This window comes from Neophocaena asiaeorientalis, unplaced genomic scaffold, assembly GCF_003031525.2.
Source record: "Neophocaena asiaeorientalis asiaeorientalis breed wild unplaced genomic scaffold, Neophocaena_asiaeorientalis_V1.1 scaffold376, whole genome shotgun sequence".
Lineage (NCBI taxonomy): Eukaryota > Metazoa > Chordata > Mammalia > Artiodactyla > Phocoenidae > Neophocaena > Neophocaena asiaeorientalis.
In genome coordinates, this window is record NW_020174368.1 from 1,532,426 (window position 1) to 1,550,854 (window position 18,429).

The window sequence follows — 18,429 nt, forward strand, 5'->3', positions numbered from 1 at the left end:
AAAAAGAAATGAAACTAAGACATTTCTGGAATGATTGTGGAAATTTGATTATGTACTGTATATTACATATGGAGTTGTTAACTTTCTTAGTGTGATAAAAAGATTGTGGGGACTTCCCTGGTGGTCCAGTGGTTAAGACTTCACCTTCCAATGCAGTGGGTGCAGGTTCGATCCCTGGTCAGGGAGCTAGATACGACATGCCTCATGGCCAAAAAAACCAAAACGTAAAACAGAAGCAATATTGTAACAAATCCAATAAAGATTTAAAAAATGGTCGAAATCAAAATTAACGGTCTTAATTCTTAGGACATAGATGCATGATGGAAGTATTTAAGGGGACATTATATTGACACCTGAGATTTACTTTCAAATGGCTCTTAAAAATAGGAATTTATGTACACAATTGCACACACGTGTGTATATGACCGCCATACAGTTTTTTTTTCTCTGTAGCCTTAATATTTGCCTACGTAAATCACTGAAACTTTGTTTCCTATTAGGAAATAAAATCCATGGAATATTTACATAAGTCAATGAAGTACTTATCTACATAGAAAAGTTTTGAAAGGCTTTTTACAGACCTTATTTCCAATGAAATAAAAAATTACCAACATATAGATGTCTGACAAAAAAAATAAACTGGGACTTCCCTGGTGGCGCAGTGGTTAAGAATCTGTCTGCCAATGCAGGGGACACGGGTTCAATCCCTGGTCCAGGAAGATCCCACATGCCGTGGAGAAACTGAGCCCGTGTGCCACAACTATTGAGCCCACGTGCTGCAACTACTGAAGCCCGTGCACCTAGAGCCCGTGCTCTGCAACGAGAAGCCACCGCAATGAGAAGCCCCCACTGGCCACAACTAGAGAAAGCCCGCGCTCAGCAACGAAGACCCAATGCAGCAAAAATAAATAAACTACTTAGAAAATAAGCAGTAAAATAATCTCCAGATCAAAAAGGATCACAAAATAACCAGATATTGATGAAAGAGAACTTTAGAAACCAGCTATCACAGAGGAAAATGTATATACAAAGGCTTTTATTACTAAAATTATATTAAATATTTAACCTAAACTAGAAAATAACCAAAAGAAAAGCAGATGGTGAGAATTAACATAAAAGCTAAAACTACAAAATAAAGGTAGTAGAAATGATACCTTTGTATCATTGTTTCAAAACACCAGTAAAAGACCCCCTAGCCAAACCTGATTAGAAAACACAAGTATTCAACATCAGGAATGAGAAGTTATAATACAAAAGAGATTGAATAATATCATATACCTCTACAGCTATAATTTAGAAAATCCAGAATGGATGATTTTCTAAGGTGGTGGTGGTGGTGAATTCCTAAGAAACACCAAAAAACCATGGAAAGCTACCATTATAAGCAGCAACAGGCCAGGTGACTTTACAGATTAATTTAGCTAGCTTTCAATAAATGAATAGATTTTAAATTTCTCTTCCTGCTGTGAGTTTTTAATAGTCAAGGCTGGGGAATTTTATTTACTCTTTCAGCTTATGATATCATTGGAGTTTTTCTGTTTTTTTTTTAAAAAGACTAACAGATAAATATTAGATGGTAAAAATATTGAAGAGATGTCTAACCCAGGAATAAGACGGGGATCTACCGATTATCAATGTTGTTTTGGAGACTCTAAAACAATAACTTAAAAATCATATAGTTGGGGCTTCCCTGGTGGTGCAGTGGTTGAGAATCTGCCTGCTAATGCAGGGGACACGGGTTCGAGCCCTGGTCTGGGAAGATCCCACATGCCACGGAGCAACTAGGCCCATGAGCCACAACTACTGAGCCTGCGCGTGTGGAGCCTGTGCTCCGCAACGAGAGGCTGCGATAGTGAGTGGCCCCCGCTTGCCACAACTAGAGAAAGCCCTCGCACAGAAACGAAGACCCAACACAGCAAAAATAAATAAATAAATTAAAGGCAGTCCCTCTGCATTAAAAATATATAGATATATATCATACAGTTGAAAAAATAAAATTTGGGGATTTAAGGCCTAGAAAAGCACTAAAATCAAGTAAGAACATCGATGTCAACTGGGTAGCAAAAATACAACTAGCAATAAAAAATAGAAATGGGGGCTTCCCTGGTGGTGCAGTGGTTGGGGGTCCGCCTGCCAATGTGGAGGACGTGGGTTTGTGCCCCGGTCCGGCAGGATCCCGCATGCCGCGGAGCAGCTGGACCCGTGGGCCATGGCCGCTGGGCCTGCGCGTCCACAGCCTGTGCTCCGCGATGAGAGAGGCCACAGCGGTGAGAGGCCCGCGTACCGCAAAAAGAAAAAAAAAAAAAAAAGAGGTAGGAAATATGGCCTATTTACAATAGTGACAAAAAAAGCATAAACCCAAAAATAAACTTGACAAGAAAAGTACAGCAATTACATAATTAAATTCTAATATTGCAATGGGCATGCAACAAGTCTTTGATGGAGAAAAATGCTTCTGGATGGGAAGACAATTATCAGTCTATCCAGAGCTAGTACATAACACTCTATATATACGTATATAATATACAGTCAAAATCTCAAAGGAGCTTTTCAGTAACTGGACAGAATTTTAAGGTTCATGTGTTTGAAATTGCCCCCACATATTTGGGAAACAGTGGTAGCCTCATCATACCAGATAAACTTAATGTAAAACTATATTAATCAAAAAAACAAAACAAAACAAAACAAAACAAAAAAAACTATATTAATCACAGGAAGAAACAAGTAGATCCGGGAACAATAAAAACTGATGTTTCAATTGTACAAGGAGGATTTTAAACATACAGTACTGGCTGGCACAAATGGCATCCATCTGGAAGTTAAGAATCCTATCTCATACAACATACAAAAAGTTTACTGGGCTTCCCTGGTGGCGCAGTGGTTGGGAGTCCGCCTGCCGATGCAGGGGACACGGGTTCGTGCCCTGGTCCGGGAAGATCCCACATGCTGTGGAGCGGCTGGGCCCGTGAGCCACGGCCGCTGAGCCTGCGCGTCCGGAGCCTGTGCTCCACAACGGGAGAGGCCACAACAGTGAGAGGCGCGCGTACCGCAAAAAAAAAAAAAAACACCAAAAAACAGTTTACTGAGGGCTTGTAGACCTAAGCAGGAAAAATTTAGAAATTTAAGAGATGGTAATGGTTTGGGGGTGATGTTGACCATAACACCAAAAATCCAAAAGCAACTACAGAAAAAATAGTTTTGATAATATAAAAATTTAAAGTGTCTGCATGGCAAAAGATATAGCATAAACAGATTTAGGGCAAACGACAAACTGAGAAAGCCTTACAAATTGATAAATAAGCAGACAACAAAAATTGATTCAACTACTCATGAGAAGTATAAATTAGAACAGCAAACAAAATAGGGTATTTTTTGCCAAACTCACAGAAATTAAAGAGAATGATTACCTTCAGTTCTGGCAAGGATGCAGAGAAAACCAGAACTTTTGTACATTTATTGCTGATGACACTGAGAAAGTCAGCTGGCTGTACCTGCCAGAACTTAGAACACACTCTTTGGAGAACCCAGTGTACATAAAGAAAGGCATGGGATATAATGACATTTAAACAGCATTGTCTGTAGGAGCAAAGACAAAAAGCAATCTGAACAGGGGAATGGTTAATTACATTATAGTATATCCATACTATGGACTATAATGCCCAAATACAGGTAAGGCTTGTCCATGTTGAAAGAATTGCCAAGTATATAGAATGATCTCATTTTTTTAATACCCCCGCTATAATTTACATGCAGGTCTATATTCATAGAAGGCATGACTGGCTACATCCCAAACTCCTGATACCCTTCAGGTGGATGGGATTGAGACGTAGGAGAGTAAGAGGGGGTGGGTAAATAAACGTTTTTAGATACTTGTTTTGAGGATTGTTTTATTTTCTTAACCAATAAAGAAAAGGCAAACTAGGTTTTGAATATATATTAAAATTCTTATTTTTCCAAGTGAAAAAGCTGATACTAGTTTAAGTTGATAATGTAAGAAAGTGGTACGAGTAGATTACTTAGAATTACAGCAGCAACCACCAGAGGAAATAGAAATCGGGGAAATTGGGAATGAGGTGGTACTTTTCCTTACATAGAACTAGGCAGCCAATTCTCTTAAGATGACTGGGCTTACATACAGTATGATATAAAGTAAGTAAGGATTGTAAATGCCCTCAAGAGCTTAGTAATTTATCTGAAGTAAAGCCAGGTACATAAAAACAAGAGCCAAGAACTAATTGTGTATATTAATTGGGTCCCCAGGTAATTGAAAGCAGTTTTTTTTTTAACTATACCCCCACTGAACCTTTAAAATAACCTGTGGGAAGCAGCCACATTCAAATGAGTTAAGGTTTAAGTAAAAAGGACTACAACTTTATTAAAAGTAAATAAATGTAACATATAGTATGTACAGATGGCACATGGTGCCAATTTTATTTGCAGATTTTATAGTATTCCAAAGTTCACAAGTTACACCTTTGCCACAGCCTTGGCTAAATCTTGAACTAGTGCAGAATTCAGCTGTGCTAGAATGCTGATCTTAGCATGCTTAGACGTAGCATACTTGTTCTTGATAGTCTGGAAGAGAAAAGCATAGTAATTAATGAAGGAAAAGAGGAAAACATCTTAAGAACCAACTATACACATATACACTTAAAAATCAACTCCTTAAAAGCAAGCTGTGAATTTACAGGCATAAAATCTTAATGACTGGGGCTTCCCTGGTGGCGCAGTGGTTGAGAATCTGCCTGCCAATGCAGGGGACATGGGTTCGAGCCCTGATCTGGGAAGATCCCACATGCCGCGGAGCAACTAGGCCCAAAGAAGCCACCGCGATAAGAAGCCTGCGCACCGCAACGAAGAGTAGCCCCCGCTCAGTGCAACAAGAGAAAGCCTGAGCACAGCAACGAAGACCCAACGCAGCCATAAATAAATAAATAAATTTACTAAAAAAACAAAAAACAAAAAACAAAAAACCTTAATGATTTTCCACTTTTCCCAACACCATACAGTACCACTGACTCACCATATGCTTTGTAAGCCCACGATTCACTATGATTATATTCTTAGCCAGGTGTTGCATAACAAGAAGAAGGGATTCTTCAGTGTATGACAGGTAATGCTGTAGAGTTGGTGTCTAAGACAACAAAAGTTAATGTTGAAAATGCTCATCACCAATGATTTTCATAAAATTTCTAGATGTTATTTAAAACTAGGGTAGGGAAGTAGATACTGTATGGCTGATTATAATCAAAATTTAAGACAAGCTTAAGACCCCTTCTTCCCCAAATACCCTTCTTTCATGGCTTCTCTAGGATCCTGTGCTCCAACCTAATTACACTTTTTAAATTGCTGACTTGCCCACCCCAAAGCTAGACTCCAAGTTCTTTGGAGCTGACTTTCTCATGCATAAATTCTATTTCTAGGGCCTAGAGTATCACATGGCATATAGGAGAAATACTTGTTGAATCAACGAATACGAATGAACTTCTAGTATGTCATTTGACCTGCTTGAGCTTTTCCATCTGTAAGGAGTAGCAGCTGCTCTGCCTTTCTCAAAGGGGTATAGATAGATGAGATTAGGCAATGAAACGGAAGCATTCTATGGAGATATCACAAACAAGATATTTTAAATTATTCCCTCAGTAGATGCCATATTTAAGAACCATTTGAACTGTCCTTTAATGACAACAGTTCTGTATGCTGTAAATATTACAATTTAAAAGCTCAGGGTGGGGCTTCCCTGGTGGCGCAGTGGTTGCGAGCCCGCCTGCCGATGCAGGGGACCAGGGTAACCTCAGTTACCCTGGTAAGACAGAGCTTACCCATCCACCATTATCAAGAATTTTCAGTGCTAAGCAAAAAGCTCCCGCTGCAATCTGAGAAGGAGGAAAGTGCACCATATCGTAGTCCAACATAGTTAGTTCCATCAGATATTTGGCCAAAGTATGTAGCTCAACATCAACCTGGAATAAAACCCACAGGTTCTGTCAGAGAATTCTGCATTGGCAGTAACTGGTATGCCCATAACTAACTACAGATGTGTGCCTACAAACTCTCAAATGCAATTGCCCGTGAAACGCTTTAATAATAATATTAACATACAGCCTGATTGGAAATAAATACCATCTTTATCCCTTCCTCATGTAGTTAGGTATAAATACAAGGCACTTGAATTAGATCTCATTGGCCAGCAGTATTCCCTAATGTACCATACCAAAGGTTTCAAGAAATCTGTACCTCTCCAATCTTAGATGCTCTCCGAAGGAAATGCAGGGGTAGAGGGCGACCCAGACTAAAATTTAAAGCTCTTAGAATCTTCATTTCCATCTGTCTGATTTGGTACTTAGTGTAGGTGTTGTCAGTCACAAAGGCAAAGTCACCAATTTCTGGAGGGTACATTTCCTCGTATTTGCTTGCAATAAACATGGCAGTGACGCCAACCAGCTGCAGCATCTTCTTGGGCACACAGTTATCCTGCAATGGGAATTTCAGCTGGATCAACAAGTAATACATATTTGAAAAAGGAGACACAGAATTGTGAAGGAGTGGTGGGAAAGACACACTCTCACAACGGAATCTCAATTAATGACACCCCATGCCTCAAAACAGATTTTAGCTGAAAAAGTCTGTTTCTTATGACTCAGCTAGGACCCTGGAAGGGAGAACCCTCAGGTGGTGACTTATGCTCACCTGCATGAACCGATCAATAATGGAAACAGTCATGTACATGGTCTCCTGGAGTAACCTGAATTTCATTTGAACCTGCACTAGCCAGTCAATTAGGATGGCTCTCATGTTTCCAGTGACTTCACGACCCAGTAGGTATTTTGGTCTGACTGCTTGCTCTTCCTGCAAAAGAAATGCTGATTATCCTAAGAAGCAAGACTCCACATGACATTTCTGACCAGAAATAGTCACCTCAAAATAGCTCTGGAACATTTAGAATCTCTAAAATGTTCTTAACTCAGTTATTCATTTGGTCGCTGCAAACAGCTCTACCACTGAGAAACAAAGAAAGCAAACATTAAACAGGACAGTGTGACAGGTTTTCATATTGGCAAATCTTACTATGTCCAATTCACCATCACTACTACTGGCCCACACCCTTTCCTCGCTTCTTCCCAAATAAGGATACCATACTACCTATCACCTCAGATCTTTTCACTTAAGACTCTAAAACCCACAGCCTGAGCTTTATGAAGTAGAAAATATAGCAGCAGCTTCCAGATCAGCTGGAACCAATATGCTACCACTCCTACTCCAGGGTTTAAACCCCCCAAACACCATAGGTAACAAAAGTCAACCATCAAAATCCAGCACACACATCTGCTAAACCCACTCCTCCAAAGTTAGAACACAAACTTTAAAGACAAGGGAGAAAAGAAATCCACAGCAGAAGGCCGGTCCTGGCAAGGAACCAGGACAATCCTGTAGAAAATGGAGATGCCCAAAAGAACCAGGCAAGAACCTGAAGATGTTAATGATGCCACTAGAACACAACGCATTATAAACAAGCAACTGGGTAAATTTGGTAACTGTACAGCTTATGCTGTTAACATACAGAATGCTTCCTTGTCTGGGGGGGAAAAGGGCAAAGAACACTAATAGAAAGTTTCAGAAATAGGATGAAATGGAAGAAAACCAAAACCTTTAGCTTTTGAGTATACTCCTCTTGTACACAAAGAACAATTTCCCTGATATCACATGCTCATAAGCAACACTGACCCAAAATGCCTTTTTTTGGCTATAGTTTTTCAGCATCTTCTCCATTACCATGTACCTCCTGCCTGTTATGCTCCTTAAACCCAGAATTTGGGACTCACTCACTCCTAACTGTGATAGATATAAAATACCTTTCAATCTGTGGACTTTCCTTTAGGAAGAGCCACGGTAGTATCCACTCTCACTTTGAATTTTCCCTGTTCAAAATGGCAAATAGAGACTTCATTGGGAATTTCCTGGCCGTCCACTGGTTAGGACTTTCACTGCCAGGCCCGGGGTTCAATCCCTGGTCAGGGAACTAAGATCCCACAAGCCATGCATGCAACCCTCGCCCCCACCAAAAAAAAAAAAAAATTACATTGGCTTATTTTTTATTTTTCCATGAAGAATTTCAAAGCGGAACCTACTGTTAAGAAATGCTGCTCATATCTTGCTTAAATTGTTGTGAACTGTTAATGGAAAATCTCTTTAATAAAGCTAGATGCAGTTTAGAAAAAACAAAGGTTTCATATTACTGACCTCAAGTTGTCTCAGATAAGCATAGATATCTTTTACATATTCACTACAAAGGTTTGGATCTGCTCCGTCTTCTGCATCCACATCATTCACTGCAAGAATTACATCAGAGAAAGCCTGGCACAGATACTCTTCTGCAGGGGCACAGCCAGATGTTTCCATGGGGCTTGGAGAGGGAGTATCAACCTTGAAACAGAATGGACTTTTTGAGATAATAGCAAAGAGGAGCATACAATCTGGGAATGAAGGTCAGATTATTGGTACCAATTCAAGAGACTATCTGCTGAACAGAAATACAATTCATTTACCTTTACAAATTTATTCAATTTGTCTTCAGGAAGTGAGTAATATGAAAGATGAAATGCCAACTTAAGACTGAATCAGTTTAGAGTCAGAATGCTAACAGGTAAAACAGAGAGGAAGCAAGTTCACATCTAGACTTTCCTCCAAAGGAAACGGATAAGTAACGCATTTGCTTAGCAATGTCATGTAAAGTTAATCCAAGTGAATGACAAGTTAGTCTTTAGTAACATGGCCTGCTTCCCACGGCACAGGAGAACACATGTCCTGTCCCGACTACTAAGGATTTTATTTATTTATTTTTGGCTGTGTTGGGTCTTTGTTGCTGCAAGCGGGCTTTCTCTAGTTGCGGGAGTGGGGTCTCCTCTTCATTGAGTTGCGCAGGCTTCTCATTGCGGTGGCTTCTCTTGTTGCAGAGCATCGGCTCTAGGCACACGTGCATCAGTAGTGTGGCAAGCATGTTCAATAGTTGTGGCTCGCGGGTTCTAGAGCGCAGGCTCAGTAGTTGTGGCACACGGGGCTAGTTGCTCTGTGGCATGTGGGATCTTCCCAGACCAGGGCTTGAACCCGGGTCCCCTGCATTGGCAGGCGGATTCTTAACCACTGCGCCACCAGGGAAGCCCCGAAACTACAAAGGATTAACTGACTTTGTTATAATGAACCATTTTCTTCAAGCTCCAGTTACCCCATTGTCCAAACATTTATTGAGCATGTCCTTTTTTTTTTTTTTGCAGTACGCGGGCCTCTCACTGTTGTGGCCTCTCCCGTTGTGGAGCACAGGTTCCGGACGCCCAGCCTCAGCGGCCATGGCTCACGGGCCCAGCCGCTCCGCGGCATGTGGGATCTTCCCGGACCGGGGCACGAACCCGTGTCCCCTGCATCGGCAGGCGGACTGTGAACCACTGTGCCACCAGGTAAGCCCTATTGAGCACTTTCTTAAGCTCTATGCTAGGCACTAGCTTTATGGTGTCCTCAAGGGGCTTTGAATTTAGAAGAAATAAGTAAATGAAGTAAAGAGATTGATTCTCGGAACAAATCCTAGAGGTGCAGGAAGTTAGGGTAGGGTTGGGAAAGTTAGGGAAAGCTTTAGGTGTCGATGATTGAGCTGTTTTGAAGGATGAGAAGGTTATCAGTTAAAAGAAAGGGGGTGGGAGGACTTTCCTGGTGGCGCAGTTATTCAGAGTCCACCTGCCGATGCAGGGGACACGGGGATGCAGGGGACATGGGTTCGTGCCCCGGTCTGGGAGGATCCCACGTGCTGCGGAGCAGCTGGGCCCGTGAGCCATGGCCGCTGAGCCTGCGCACTGCAAAAACAAAACAAAACAAACAGAAAGAGGGTGGGAAAGTGAAGGCAAGAATCAGTATGGGACTTTGACGGAAAGCTCAGGTCTTTTGGTATGGCCAGTTAAAGACTGCGCATGCTACAGGTTTCTGTGATATGTCCAGAAGGACAATACTAAAGCCATAGCCTCACATCCCTTTCCCTTGGATATAGACAGCTAGGCTGAATAACTTTAACCGATCATTTTCCCAACCAGCTTTAATGAAGTTTTAAAAATTAGAACTTAAGAATGCAGTTCATTGCTGGTCAGGGAACTAGATCCCACATGCATGCTGCAACTAAGAGTTCGCATGCCACAACTAAGGAGCCCAAGTACCGCAACTAAGGAGCCAGCAAGCCACAACCAAATAAATAAATATTGAAGAAAAAAAAATGCAGTTCATTGAAGTGTCAGGAAAGCAGCCTCTTCTAGATGGTGTATATTTTCTTCACAGGAGTAGATACATTTACATACCTGATATTTAATAAAATGTTCTTGGTTTTTGAGGCTGTTAACTCATCTTCTTACCTTCTCTGAATAGCTCCATTTTCTGCTTTACATCCTTATATAAATTCCAATGTTACAGATTTATTATTAATTATTTGGTGACCACATTATGGAGTAAAAAAAAAGGACTCAAGAGAACAATCTGTGTTTCAGTCAATAAATTCTGGCCAGAGATGGCTTGTACCCAAAGACAGCAAAATCTTTAGTCCAGGCAGCTACTACTCAGTACGGTAAACAAAGGAGGGGTAGTATAACAAAGCAATTAAAAGCATAGATTCTGAAGCCAGATAGCCTGGGTTTGAATCCAATTATGTGCCACTAATGAGATACGACTCTAGAAAAGATACTTAATACTTCTCTATGCCGTTATCTAAAAGTAGAGGTAATAATACCAGTGCACTAAGAGAGTGTAAGATTACGTGAGCTAATGCATGTAAAGTGCTTAGCAGAGCCTACCTCCTGCTAAGCACTCTATACATGTTACTATTTTTCCTATTTAGTCAAATGCTATGCCATGCATTAGTAAAATGAAGGGAAAAGAAACAATCAACAGGCTCTAAAATATTACAGTTAAGTTTACCAAAATAGGCTCAGGGGGAAGTTTCTCTTCTTTAACAGGCTCGGTTTCCGGCTCTGGCTCTGGCTCCAGATCCAGCTCCGGCTGGGGCTCCGGCACAGGTACAGGAGCCTTTTCCAGAGGTTTTGGTAGTTTTTTAGCAATAACTTTTCCAGCAGCTAAAGTTTTTGCTTCCTGTGGATGAAAAGGAGAGAATGGAATTTTCTCCATCACAGGTTACAGTTGGAAGGCAGACTCTTACAGAGTAGTTGAATCAGGAAGAGTTACCTTTTTCAGGGGCAATTTGGCCTGTGGCTGTTCACTGACTTTGTTACCGATGTCTCCAAGGGCTGTTCTTGGCCTCAGCCCGGGCTTAGAGGCTGCAACAGTGGCCACAGGCACGCGCTTTGCGCCTGCCATACTGACCTTCGCCTTATTTTCAGCGTTAATTTTCGTGTTCTGTAAGAAGCAAGACCACTTTGAGAGCTGGCTCGGCCAAGTTAGAGTAAATCAACGGTTAAAGCGGGGGCAAAACAGAGGCTCTCAGGAGGAATGCCGACTGTAAATGGGTTCCCAGGGGAAACCTGCGTTCCAGGGTCTACGCTAAAGCTGTAACAAGCCAGATTCCTCCCCGAACCTGTTCTTTCACCTATTGAGGGATTGCCTGCTCAGTCCCCGCCTGACCTAAAATACCATGAATTTACATTTGAAAGGAAATCGAAAAAGCCTTAATTGCAGGAAGCTTTCCTGTGGGGAGGGGGGTATGCAGTTGGTGGGAGCTCGCCCAGGGGTCCTCCGTCACCATTTACAAAAGGTTTCGCGTCTACCCTCCATCTGTCCCCTCCCCCCCCACTTTATCCAAGCCCCATCCACTTCTTTCTCACCTTCCTCTCTCCGTCTGTCCGCACCCCAAACTCTCCCACCATTTTAGGGGCCCACCGACCGCCATCCTCCCCCCAAATCTGTCCCGGTCAACTCCTGCCAGGGGAACTCCTGCAGGCGAGATAGGGAGAGGAGACGCAGCGAGCCGGGAGAGCCGCGTTTGTTCACCGTCCCTAGCAGCTCACCCTGGTGATCCGGAGCGCCATGGCTTCCTCTGCACCAGGCAGCAGCTCAGTGGGGAGAAGCAGAGCACGGGAGCCCCAGACCAGCCGGGGACCTTGAACCCACCGCAGGCCAACAGCCGTTCCTCCGCAGCACGCCGGGAGGAATCTGGCCCCGCTTGAGGTTTAAACCCCGCACCGCTCCCTCCCTATTGGCTTGTTCGTGGCACTCGCTCGCTTCCCATTGGCGGCGGCCGGTTCCTCCTAGAATGCGTTTCCAGGGCGATCCCGCGAAAAAGTTCGGGCGGGGGTGGGGCCATACCATCACGTGGTCTGGCTCGGCGCCTGCGCCCTCAAGCAGCTACTGTTGTCACCTGGAGAGGGGTGATCACCGCCCACCTGGAGAGGCGAAGCTGTGCGCCGCCATGGTTAGCAGCGGTGCCTTGGAAAAGAGAGTGGAGCCGCTGGTTTGACGTGAGAGGAAGTTATGGCTTTAGTCCTACTTATTGTTAAACACACTTTCCTCTTCTGCAGTGACATGTAGCAGGGAAAGCTTTTGTATATACATTCTTTCATTTGATCATTCTGGCAGCACTCTGGGTTGGAGAAACTGAAGCTCAGAGAGGCTTTGGGTGATTTTCTCAGGATAACAAATTAGTAACAGGGGACTAAACTTAGATTTCTTTAGATCCATGACGTTTCCACAACTGTAATTGTCTCTTAAGAATATTGCCAGCCTCTTAACGTGCCAGATTACTTCAATCAAATTTTTTCCCAAAGCCAATCTTTTTGTTTTACTTTTAATTTGAAAATAATTTCAAACTTAGAAAAGTTGCAAACAAAAATATTACAAGGAACACACGTATACCCTTTACCCAGATTCAAATATCCTTACCCTTTTACCCCTTTTGCTTTATCATTTACTTAATCTCTTTCTCATATATAGATCTATCCATGTATAACTGTATATAAACATTTTCTTCCTGAAAAATTTGAGGGTAAGTTATGTTATCATGGCCCCTTATCCCTCAATTCTTCAGTGTGTATTTCCTAAGTAAAAGGGATGTTCTTTTAACATAATCACACTACAGTTATCAACTTCATAAATTTACTTTATCACAACATTGTATTCAACCTAGTTTGTATTCCAGTTTTGTCAGTTGACCTAATAATGTCCTTCTTAGCATTTTCTTTTCTCCAGTACAGGATCCAGCTAGGGTCAATGTTGCATGTAGCCTCCTTTAGTCTGGAACAGATCCTGCTGCTTTTCTTTGTCTTTTATAACACTGATGGTTTTGAAGAATACTGTACTCCATGCCACTTTTTAGAAAATAGAACTTTCTTATTTTTGCGTTTGTCTAATTGTTCCTTGTGATTTACATCAAGGTTATGTACTCTTGGCTGTTATGCCACGTAGGTGACATCATATTCTTCTTAGGGGATCAACTCTGCAGACACATTGTGTTCACCTGTTCCCCATAAGTGAGATTAATTTTGATCACTTGGCCAAGCTGCTACCTGCTTTCTCCAGTGAACATTTAGTTGTTTGTTTCTGACAACGAATAAAGTGTCCGTGGGGAGACACTTTAAGACTGTGCTTCTCATCAAATTTCCCCCTAGATTTCACCTCCCCTCACAGCAGCACTTGCTTAGGAACTGTTGACACTATTGTCCCAATGCCATGGGCTCTCTCGAACTAGCTGAAGCTGATAAAAAGCCATACACTTTGAATGACCCTAAGATGCCAGGCCTTTAGCAGACCTAAGTGAAGACCACTTCCTGACCATTGCTCAGTGGAACTTCTTTTAACATAGTAGTTCTCAACTGGGGAACATTTTGTCCCAAGGGTGGAGAGGCATTTGGCATTTCTGGTTGTCATGACTGGGAAGGTGCTACTGGCATCTAGTGGGTAGAAACCAGAGATGTTTCTAAACATACTACAGTGCACAAGACAGCCCCTACACCCTCTAAACACACACACACACACACACACACACACACACACAATTATCCAGCCCCGAATGTCAGTAGTCTGGTAGTGCTAAGCTTGAGAAATCTTTTCAGCTATGTACATACCTATAACTCATTTCTTCTTCTTTTTTAAAAATATTTATTTATTTGGCTGTTCCAGGTCTTAGTTGTGGCGTGTGGGATTTAGTTTCCTGACCAGAGATTGAACCTGCGCCCCCTGCATTGGGAGCATGGAGTCTTAGCCACTGGACCACCAGGGAAGTCCCCCTATGACTTTCCCCCTATGATTTCTATTCAGAATGTTAACCTTTGATGCATAATTAACACAAGTTTCATGGATCATCTCCTTTCTTTATAACACTTAGAAACTTGACTTTTCTTCTCGGTGAACTACTCAATGTTCTCAACCATGGCCCAGTTAGTAGTGCCAACTGCATACCAGGTGATGTTCTAGGTGCTAGGAATACAGCCCTGAACAAAACAGATGAGATCCCTGCTCTCATTAAGCATATATTACAATAGGACAGAGACTAAATAAGTAAGTAAAGTAGGAAAAATATCAGATAGTACTAAGTGCTAGGCAGAGAATAAAAAGAAAGTGATGCAAATAGAGTGATTTGGTAGCTGACTTAGACTTGGTGGTCAGGGATGGTCTGAGAAGTTGACATTTAAGCTGAGGTTTAAATGACAAGAAGAAAAACATTCCAGATAAAGGAAATAGTCTGTGACAACCCAATGATAGTGTTGACCTAAAATAAATAGACTTCCAGTTATTTCTCCAGCAAAAATGGGTTTATTCAGGATCAACAAAGAATTGCGATTTGGGATCTGTACCCTTGGCAAGCCATGCAAGTCCCATGCCACAAGGAGAGGACTCTTATAGAGAGGGGAAAAGCAGTTGGGAGGACTATAGTAAACAGAGTCCTTTGGAGGAATTGAGAATTTGAAATATAGTGGCTTTTTATTGGCTGAGCTCTTGCCAGGTAAGAGGAGGAAGTCTCTCTTTTTCTTGTTGGGCTCTGCCAAAGTCACAGGGCAAGAAAGCTCCCCTTTCTGACCTCCCATTCTATTTTAATTGAGCTTTCTGTTTATTAATTTTTGTAATAGGAATGAGCTTGTCATGTTCAGAAAAGCTGGTGTGGCTAGAGTATGGGGGGAGGAGGGGAGTAGAGATGAGATTAAAGAAATTGGAAAGGGTAAAATTACACAAGGCCTTGTAAACCAAGCTATGATAAGTGCAGTGGAAGGCTTTGGAGGGTTTTAAGTCAAGGTGTGGCATAATCTATTTTTCTGAAAGATTACTGTAGTCACTGTGGAGAGAATACACATAGGTGGGGAGGAGACAGAGGGGGAAGCAGGAGGAGAAGAGAAGCAGGGGAGCCATTAAGAGGCTACTGTAGCAGGCCAGGCAAAAGATGATGGCTTTGATGGTATTAGTAATGGTAGACAGAATGGGATAGATTCTGGATATATTTTGGAGGTAGACTTGCTGGGTCTTAATGGTTTACATGCTTGGAGTGAGAGAAAAGGGGTCAAGGATGACTCAGGTTTTGACTTGAGTAAATGAAACAGAACACTAACAGATGAACAGCTTTTAGGGAGTAGCAGGACATTTGAAAATGCCTAGAGATATACAAGGGGAGAGGTCTACTAGGCTGAGGCCAGGGTGGGAGCTAAAGCCTCCTTTGCTGAGATAGTATTTAAACTCTGATGCAGATGAGGTCATCTAAAGAAGGAATGTAAAGAAGAGTAGATGCCCAGGAGCAAGCCCCAGGGCCCTCCACTTTAAAGACTGAACAGAGAGGGAGAGGCCCTCTCTGTTAGGAAGTTAGGAAAATTGGACAAGAACACCAAAGAGGTAGGAGACCAAATAGTGGTGTCTCAGAAAAGAGAAGGCAGTGTTTCTCAGAGGGAGTAGTGGTTTAACATGGCAGATTAAATATACATATTTATCTTTGTTTCTTCCGGAAGGCAGTAAAGGGATTTTTTTTTAATGCATAAACTCCCAAAGATGGGTGAGGAGACAATAATGACACCATTTTAGAAGTAGGAAACACATTGAAGAGTATTAATGGAAATACCAGACCAAGAAAGTTGGAAGCTAAGCTGGCAATGGAAAGTAAAGAAGCAAACTGATTCATGCTGTAGACACCAGCAGTCTTGGGTACTGGAGGCACCAGGAGTCTGTGAAACTGGTGGTGTAGGTAGAGCTGAAAACAGGATTGCTTGATTTCCTCCTGCACTTAGGAGTGCAGTGAGAGTGCAGCATCTTCTTGGTCCTGGCAGATGATTAGAGCTTTATGTTTGGGAGAGGCTGAACTAATGGAACTCTGGATTTCAGACACCAGGCAAGCTGAGCGGGGATGAAGTGAAATTCTTCATCCCAATGGTGAGACCCAGTTCCCTCTTCCACTCAGTCCCCTAAAATGCAGGCAGCTGGACTTATAACCTCCTAAGTGAGATAAAAGCATGCCTCTCTGAGAAATGGACCAGCCCAAGAGAAAAGTCTTAAAAATACAGACGGTTAGGAAGGGTTACCAATGAAATGGATGGATCATGTTTAAAGTGACACTCACCGCCAAAACAATCTTGAGGGAAAAAAACGGAACTGGAAGAATCAGACTCGCTGACTTCAGACTATACGACAAAGCTACAGTAATCAAGACAATACGGTACTGGCACAAAAACAGAAATATAGATCAATGGTACAGGATAGAAATCACAGAGATAAACCGATGCACCTATGGTCAACTAATCTATGACAAAGGAGGCAAGGATATACAATGGAGAAGACTGTCTCTTCAATAAGTGGTGCTGGGGAAACTGGGCAGCTACATGTAAAAGAATGAAATTAGAACACTCCCTAACACCATACACAAAAATAAACTCAAAATGGATTAAAGACCTAAATGTAAGACTGGACACTATAAAACTCTTAGAGGAAAACATAGGAAGAACACTCTTTGACAAAAATCACAAGATCTTTTTTGACCCACCTCCTAGAGGAATGGAAATAAAAACAAAAATAAACAAACAGGACCTAATGAAATTTAAAAGCTTTTGCACAGCAAAGTAAATCATAAACAAGATGAAAAGACAACCCTCAGAATGGGAGAAAATATTTGCAAGGAAGCAACGGACAAAGGATTAATCTCCAAAATATATAAAGAGCTCATGCAGCTCAATATTAAAAAAACAAATAACCCAATCAAAAAATGGGCAGAAGACCTAAATAGATATTTCTCCAAAGAAAACATACAGATGGCCAAGAGGCACATGAAAAGCTGCTCAACATCACTAATTATTAGAGAAATGCAAATCAAAACTACAGATAGATATGAATACATGTGAGCATAAATATATATATATATACCTGAATCACTTTGCTGTACAGCAGAAATTAACACATTGTAAATTAACTCTACTTCAATAAAATAAATTTTTAAAAAATAAAATAAAAAAAAAGAAGAAGATGTGGTACATATCTGAGTAATGGAATATTAGTCAGCCATAAAAAAGGGACGAAATTGGGTCATTTGTAGAGATGTGGACCTATATACTGTCATACAGACTGAAGTAAGTCAGAAAGAGAAAAACAAATATTGTATACAAGCACATATATGTGGAATCTAGAAAAATGGTACAGATGAACTGATTTGTAAGGCAGAAATAGAGACACAGATGTAGAGAACAAATGTATGGACATTTGAACTGATTTGGTACAGATGAACTGATTTGCAAGGCAGAAATAGAGACACAGATGTAGAGAACAAATGTATGGACACCAAGGGGGGAAAGGGGGGGTGGGATGAATTGGAGATTGGGATTGACATATATACACTAATATGTATAAGACAGATAACTAATAAAAAAAATAAAGTGACACTCACCATTTGACATACTTGTACACTGACAAAGAGCTTCTAATCAATGTTTTTAATTTCTTACTCTTAAGTATTAACAGCCAGCCAAGGAGCACTGGACATTTGAGGAAATCCTCCAACTTAAAAGAAAGAGACCTAACAAACAAATATAAAAAGAAACTCCAGGGGACTTCCTTGGTGGCACAGTGGTTAAGAATCTGCCTGTCAATGCAGGAGACACGGTTTTGAGCCCTGGTCCGGAAAGATCCCACATGGTTCGGAGCAACTAAGCCCACGCTCCTCAACAAGAGAAGACACCGCAATGAGAAGCCTGTGTACCACAACGAAGATTAGCCCCTGCTCGCTGCAGGTAGAGAAAGCCCTCACGCAGCAACGAAGAACAGACAATTCAAGGAGAAGAAAGCTAAGAAATAAACATAAAAGTTATTTATATCATCAGAGAAAGAAAAGGTAATAATGGATCCAAAAGCAAGTTTTAGAAAGAGCTCTTGGAAATTAAAAATATGATAACAAACATTAAATATGCAATAGCAGGTTTGTAAAAGAAAATCAAGAAAATTTCCCAGAAAAAAGGGCATGAAGACAAAGAGATGAACTATAGAAAAGAT

The 18,429-nt window shown here is 41.5% G+C and overlaps 1 protein-coding gene across 1 annotated transcript; it reads right to left on the reverse strand.

Moving 5' to 3' along the window:
* Positions 1–4,349: 4,349 nt before the first annotated feature.
* On the reverse strand, positions 4,350–12,236 carry CCNB1 (cyclin B1). Its single transcript, XM_024756178.1, has 9 exons — positions 11,991–12,236; positions 11,212–11,382; positions 10,948–11,118; positions 8,242–8,424; positions 6,691–6,849; positions 6,238–6,474; positions 5,823–5,963; positions 5,024–5,134; positions 4,350–4,575 (listed from the first exon to the last, which is right to left on the reverse strand). Exons 1-9 carry the CDS (start codon positions 12,009–12,011, stop codon positions 4,468–4,470), a joined length of 1,302 nt encoding a protein of 433 aa, XP_024611946.1. The 5' UTR covers positions 12,012–12,236; the 3' UTR covers positions 4,350–4,467.
* Positions 12,237–18,429: the final 6,193 nt, after the last annotated feature.